Source organism: Diospyros lotus, chromosome 2 (assembly GCF_014633365.1).
Source record: "Diospyros lotus cultivar Yz01 chromosome 2, ASM1463336v1, whole genome shotgun sequence".
Classification (NCBI taxonomy): domain Eukaryota; kingdom Viridiplantae; phylum Streptophyta; class Magnoliopsida; order Ericales; family Ebenaceae; genus Diospyros; species Diospyros lotus.
Genome location: NC_068339.1, coordinates 29392926 through 29399624, shown reverse-complemented (window position 1 = coordinate 29399624; position 6699 = coordinate 29392926). Strand labels below are relative to the sequence as shown.

At 38.7% G+C, this 6699-nt stretch overlaps 1 protein-coding gene across 2 annotated transcripts; it reads right to left on the bottom strand.

The window, feature by feature from the left end:
• Window positions 1-316: 316 nt before the first annotated feature.
• Window positions 317-1524, bottom strand: LOC127795645 (putative E3 ubiquitin-protein ligase XBAT35). 2 transcript variants are annotated; one of them, XM_052327448.1, is made up of 2 exons: window positions 1339-1524; window positions 317-1239 (listed from the first exon to the last, which is right to left on the bottom strand). In XM_052327448.1, the coding sequence occupies exon 2, from the start codon at window positions 1237-1239 to the stop codon at window positions 511-513; it is 729 nt and encodes a 242-aa protein (XP_052183408.1). In that variant the 5' UTR covers window positions 1339-1524; the 3' UTR covers window positions 317-510. The 2 variants fall into 2 exon arrangements, with proteins under 2 accessions (XP_052183408.1, XP_052183409.1); XM_052327449.1 differs by having other exon boundaries at window positions 317-1200.
• Between the last annotated feature and the right edge of the window lie 5175 nt (window positions 1525-6699).

Genomic DNA, 6699 nt, shown 5'->3' with positions numbered 1-6699 from the left:
TCTACTCAACAATCTTACCCCTTGATGAATAAGAGTACTTTAGGAACCCTCCTAATTATAACTTCATTTTCTTTTTTAAATGTTCATTCCCTTTTATTTTCCATTTGAATAAAGTAAGATTATTATAGTCATGTACGTTTCATTTAACAAATTTAAGTTAGATTCTTGTACTATTTTGTTGTTTACCTAACCTCTTATAGCATAAAAATATGCTAACATTTGATCCATCAAGTGGACATTAAAAATCAATATAAATGTATGAAAAGTCATAGTTACCCGTATAATGAGAACTTAATTACATAAGATAATTTAACACAACTTTAGAACAATCCGAATAATCAGTGTAATTGTTGGAACGTGAGAAATATTCTTTGTATTCATATTACAGCTCAAGAGGGCTCCATCTATTTTATTTTTTATTTTTTCTGGACTTTAGGGTGCATGGCACCACAAGTCCACCACAATGCCCTCCACCGTCCGATCAAAGCCACCCAGGAAAGTTCTGATCTTCTAATATATATCGAGAATCTCAAGGACTTGACGGTTGCAGAGTGGGCAAGATCCTCGATTCAGCCAAAGCTCCCTCGTACACACCCTACAATATGTGTGCCCACATGGTATGAACGCCGCGCCTTTTTTTCTCCCCATGCACACGCAGCACACAGAATCATTTTCTCTCTCCGCCGCTCCACTCTGTCCAGCTCCACCGTCCGTCTCAACCATCAGTCTCATCAACGATACTCTCGACGGCGTCACCAGAGCGGTTCCCGCAGTGCCGTTACTGGGCCGTTCATTTGTAAGCCGAACTGGGCTTACAAGCCCACTATTGCCACCCGACTCTTGGGCCGCCCGGTGGCTCCGCTCGGCGGCTAACGCCGTGGCCAAATTCATTCCAGATGCAGATGCCGCCGGAATCTGGGGCACACAGCCGTTGGCTGGCCGAGTCCGACCACCATTAATATCTTCTAACAGCTGCTGTAGCGGCGGTGTTGGAGGCTGCGGCGGTGCTTCGTCGTCGTCCCCAACTCTCACTGCGAATGGGCTGAGACCCAAGGTGGCGCCGCAGCAGCCGATCGTCTTGAATCCAAGCCGCTCCTTGAGAGTCTTCCGCCTCTGGACTCGATCAACACCGTCCATTCTCTCCCTCAAGAAATCGAGAACCGTTCTGACTCTTCTTTCTTCCTCTCCGCTTGCCTGCAACTGCAAGCCCAAAGCCAAGATTTCACCGATTTGACTCATCTTCAAACCCACCCACAAAGCGAAAATCAATCATAAGGCATCCAAAAAACAAAATCTTTAAATATTACAACAGTTGAGGAGAAAATATTATAAACTTACTATTAACGGGAATCACGTGAGCTTCTTCAAGAATGAGAACCCCCACTGGCAGAAGTGGGATGGGATCCAAAGAAAGCAATTGTTTTAAAGTTGGGAAGTGCATGAGAGAGGTGACCTCATTCAAAGCTCTTTCATTGTCAAACGCGGGATTTAACGTGGAAGCTTAAATGGAGACGAACTGATGAAGGAGAAGGAGAGAATGGCGAGTCTTTACAGAGCATTGATGTCAGTATATAGGTTTGTTGTTCCCATAAAAAAAAAAAATATTAAGCTTGGGTATGAATTCAAGGCGTTGTTTAACGTTTATGTTAATTAATTAAGATGATTTTAAGAAATATTATTTTTTTAAAAAAATAAATTAAAAATAATGAACTTTGGCCCATTTATCAATTTTATAACAAACTTTAAATGTTATTAATTTTATATTTAAACTTTAATTTTATATATTACACACAATACTATAATAATAAATCATATAACAAAATAGAATTTCGTTTGAAATGGAGTGATGTGGCATATATTTTTCACATTGGCTTTTGTTTTACACATCACACTATTTTAATTGAAACGATGGGGTTGTATCCAATTAGATGATTAATCACGGTATTATATAATAGATATATGATTAATCAATTTATAGCATCAAATAACACAATTTCATAATATCAGTGCCACCCAAATGGAGGTGAAGAATTTTAATTTAAATGACCAGTCTTTACTAACATATAAAAATAAATACTAAATCGCTACTCAATTGTTCCATTTCCAAGGTATCTCTTAGACCGTCTAATCCAATTATTGAGTCTTCAAATTAGAGGGTTTCAACTTAGAGATTTCCCAATTTAATTGGCATCATATATATCTTTATTTGTCTGGCTTTGATCTAGTGGTCAGCTGGGAGCCTAGTTGGATTAAAAAACGAACAACATTCAATCATAGGTTTGGGAAATAACATTTTACTAATACTAAAGCCATAATTTTAAAAAAATAATATTATTATTTTAAAAACTTGTTAATTGATTTATAGACTGTCGTCTCTCTCCCACTTCTTGTTCAAGTTTGGTGAGTTTTGGTTCCGCTGAAATTTAGAACGGTTGTGGCCGGCCGTAGAAAGTCACAAGCAATTGGCTCGAGGATTGAGGTTTCGCCATATGGTGGCCTCCTAACTGCCCGCCAACGTAAGTTGAGCGTTGTCCTCTCCAACTCCAAAGTAAGTAATAATAATAATAAACAAACTGCTCTCTCTCTGTCTCTCTCTAATTAATTAATCTTACATATAACAGACCCATGAAGAAAATAAGGAATCGTAATCTTTCTTTGAAGAAAAGGAAGGAACCATTGAATCTTGGTCATTCAGTGTACTCTTAAAAGAAACAAAAGAGAGACATCATGAGCTGAGAAACGCAAAAGAAAGCATGAGAGGCAAAGTTAGTGCGATTAGGGGAGGATGGTCGTGATCACAGAAGAGAAGTGGGGGTGGCAATTAATGTATCGGTTGATGGGTCTTGGAATGAGGGCAAACGCAAGAATCCAATTAATTTATCTCATGCTACGTTACGTTGAATAACGGATTGGTTAAGGAGGACAGAACGGGGTCGGGTGGGTCGTTCTTTTATAGTTAACCAAACAAAAGTTAGTTTTAAATTTTTTATTCGGAGCGAGGTATGGTGGTTGAGATATGGTTGGTTCCTTCGGCCCTCATGCGCAATGGGCTTATTTTTTCTGCATCAATTACTCTCACCGTCCAAGTGTATATTTAGGTAGCGTTAAAATAAAATTAATTAAAATAAATTTGAAATATTTTTTAAATTTAAAATATAAAATAGTTAAGATAACATTAGAGAGTATTCTAAAACTTTTATCAAACTATTTATTAATTTTTTTAAAATACATTCAAAAATATATAAATTATTTTTTCTTATCTATAAAATTTAAAATAAATTTATCTAAATAATCACAAATAAAAAGTTACATGATTTCTTTTTAGTGAGTTACTTGATAAATTTAAAAAATATAATAAAAATATTTTTGTCTTAATTGACAAATACGGACTTACTAGTTACATTTGGGGAAGTTTTTTGATTGTGTTCATCTTATGAACTTAAAAGAATATTTTTAATGAGTATATATATATTTTTTTATTGAAGATAAGTAGTATCAAAGATGATCTATAACTATTTTAAATAGGTACAAGTTAATAAAGTATTGATGATGCAGAGCCTATTATTCATCTTCTGTCTCTGACCAAGTATCTGCAAAAAGAGGGGGGCCGGTACTCGCTCCCCAATTGTACCTCCGACACTCAAGTCTATTCACGGGTTTTTGAGAAGTATAATAATAATAAAAAATAATAAAAGAGTTCCTTAGGAGTCAGATCCCCATACCTGTAGAGGTTGTTCTCTATTTATAGATGTCCCTTGGCCTTTCCCTTGGGAGATAAGATATCTTTAAAAAATAGAGGCCGATCCTCTTTCCATGGGGAGAAAATATAACCTTCCTCAATGGAGATAATTCTTGGGATGTTGGAGATATTCTTGGTTGAAATCATAATAGAGATTATAAAGACACGTAGAGCTCCTAGGACTTGACACGTGGCGATCGCATATTAGCCTTTATTGGCACACATGGCTCCAAGTTAATGGTAACCTCCCAGTGGTAGTACAGTAAAATTTTCCCCTGCAAATATTCCCTCATCACTTGCCCCCCACTCCTTGAGTTGATCAAGCGAGGAGTTTGGGCAGCTGAAGGAGTAATCGTCATTGTTTTTCTGAGCCTCTGTAAAAAAGTTCTACTAAAAATTGGGTTAGCAGTCTTGGATGCTGAATTCGCTTTTCAAGTCTCCCAGTGCCCTTTCACTCTTCCCATGCAGAGGGTGATTAGGTCGCTTGAGGTGATAGAGACGTTCGGGGATTTTCCTATGGTAGAGAGGGGCCAACTCTTAAATTAGTACATATATATTTTTATTGTTATTTTTTGCCTAGGGCTGAGGCTGCGTGCCTCGGCTTCAAGGGCCTAGGGTAGAGGCTATGCTGGTCGAGGCCGCGCGCCTCATCTTCAGGGGTCACTGGCCGTGGCTGTGGTGGCCGAGGCCGCGTGCCTTGTCTTCGGGGCCCTTGGCCGAGGCTGAGTGCCTCGTCTTCGGAGCCGCTGGTCGAAGCTGTGGCGGTTAAGGTTTCCCTCTTTCGCTTACTTTCCAAAGCTCATAAAATCTTGGCCCTTAACCATTTAGGTGTACTAGAATAAGCTCTACTATCTCGATGAGGCAGCTTTTTCATGTAGCATTGCTTGCTTAGCGAGAATCTTGATCATTCGGCTTTCGTTAGAAGTTCTTTTCGAACCGAGGGGGGTTTACATCGAACCTTTTTTTTGTTTTGGGAGTGATTCCTCGAATTGATTCCTTAATTATTAGGGGTGGTCCCTTTTGATTATTTGGTGGTCGAGGTGTGTAGCCTCGAACTCGTTCCTTAATTATTAGGGGTTGTCCCTTTTGAGTCTTCGCCTGGCAGAGGTGCGTAACCCCCCAAACTGGTGCATTAATTATTAGGGGCGATCCCCTTTGATTCTTTGGTGGTCGAGGTGCGTAGCCTCGAACTTGTTCCTTAATTATTAGGGGAAGTCCTCTTTGAGTCTTTGTGCCGAGGCTTTTTGAACCCTCGGTCTTCGTGAGCACATAGTTGCTTGGATTGTAATTGATAACTGGGATTTTAAAGAACATTCATATTTTTTCTTCGTGATTTAGCGAAATGCCTACTTCTGCAATCCGAAATATCATCCACATTTTGTTTTCACGGTTCGGCTTGATGCTTTACGTCTGCAATTAGAAATAATGTTCATATTTTGTCTTCATGGTTCGGTCTTGATGCCTACGTCTGCAATCATAGATAACGTTCATATTTTGTCTTCACAGTTCAGTCTTGATGCCTACGTCCGCAATCAGAGATAATATTCATATTTTGTCTTCGCGGTTCGGTCTTGATGCCTATGTCCGCAATTAGACATAATGTTCATATTTTGTCTTCACGGTTAGGTCTTGATGCTTATGTTCGCGATAGCCATATCTACCGTCTTGTCATGCAAAGATGCATCATACTAGCCATTGGCCATCTCTTTAAGGGTTCGGGACTAGCCCAATTTGGCCCTAGCAGTCATGGAATAAAACTCCCATGGGTAGAGAGAGATGTTATGCTCATTGGAAAATCCCTTTATTGACGTTGTAACCCAAAAGTAGGCTAGAAAAATATAATGTATACAGCATGAACAAAATCAAGCTTCATCATCTTGAGGTTTTCAACCTCAACAAGTGCAATTAATAAGCAACGATGATAGGCAAACACATAGACTCAATAGATTAGAAAAATATAGAATTTACCATCGTTGCGTATGTGGCGGCACGATACTATCGTAAAATCAGTTCGTGAAACCGGAGTGTACATGGCCATTCCTAGAGGGAATTCCACCCTTTCTTATCAACTTGATTCAAAGAAGGTTCTCACCTGAAGTAGACTCTAATTGACACTTGGTCTAATGGTCCCATTGGATGCTTTAGCTTTAGGGATGCTAATGGCTGCAACTATAATTATGCGAATAAGGAAATAGAAAATTGAAGCAAAATTTGCAGTACCTTGTTGCCGTGGAACTTCATCCATTGATTCTGCTTGTCTTTTTCCCCAGCCTCTAGAAGGTTTTATTTTAACACAAAGCCGAATAGGATGGCGAAAAACAAGCCGCATAGGATCTATAAAATAAGATGAACATCTTCTTTCTCTTGGATTGTCGCTCCCAATTTCTTTTCCTATTTTTTTCCAAAAGCCATTAATGAGGTCACATACGTGAAACATTTTCTTTCCCACTCAATCTGATTGTGCTTCGTGTGGCTTGATATTATACTTGGCTGATAAAAAGAAAAACGAGGGCCCCACAGTGGGCACCATTTGATGATGCAAAGCCTATCATTCGTCTTCTGTCTCTGACCAAGTACCTGCAAAAAGAGGGGGGCGGGGACTTCTTCCCCAATTAAGATAATTCTTGGGATGTTGGAGATATTCTTGGTTGACTGAATTTTCCTCTCTATCTTTTTTCAGTTCAAAATCATAATAGAGATTATAAAGACACGTGGAGCTCCTAGGACTTGACACATGACGATCGCATATTAGTCTTTACTGGCACACATGGTTCCAACTTAATAGTAACCTCCCAAGGGTAGTAGAGTAAAATTACCCCCTATAAATATTCTCTCATCAAGTATTTAAGGTTAACTTGAATTAGATTAACATATGAATTTTTGAACTGACTAAGAACCCTACAAGTTAAAGGAAAAGTTATTTATTATAACTTAATTTTCACATCAGTAGGGTTACTACA

Excerpts from the sequence above, each read along its gene's own strand:
- LOC127795645 (XM_052327448.1), bottom strand. The coding sequence starts at position 1,239 with ATGAGTCAAATCGGTGAAATCTTGGCTTTGGGCTTGCAGTTGCAGGCA.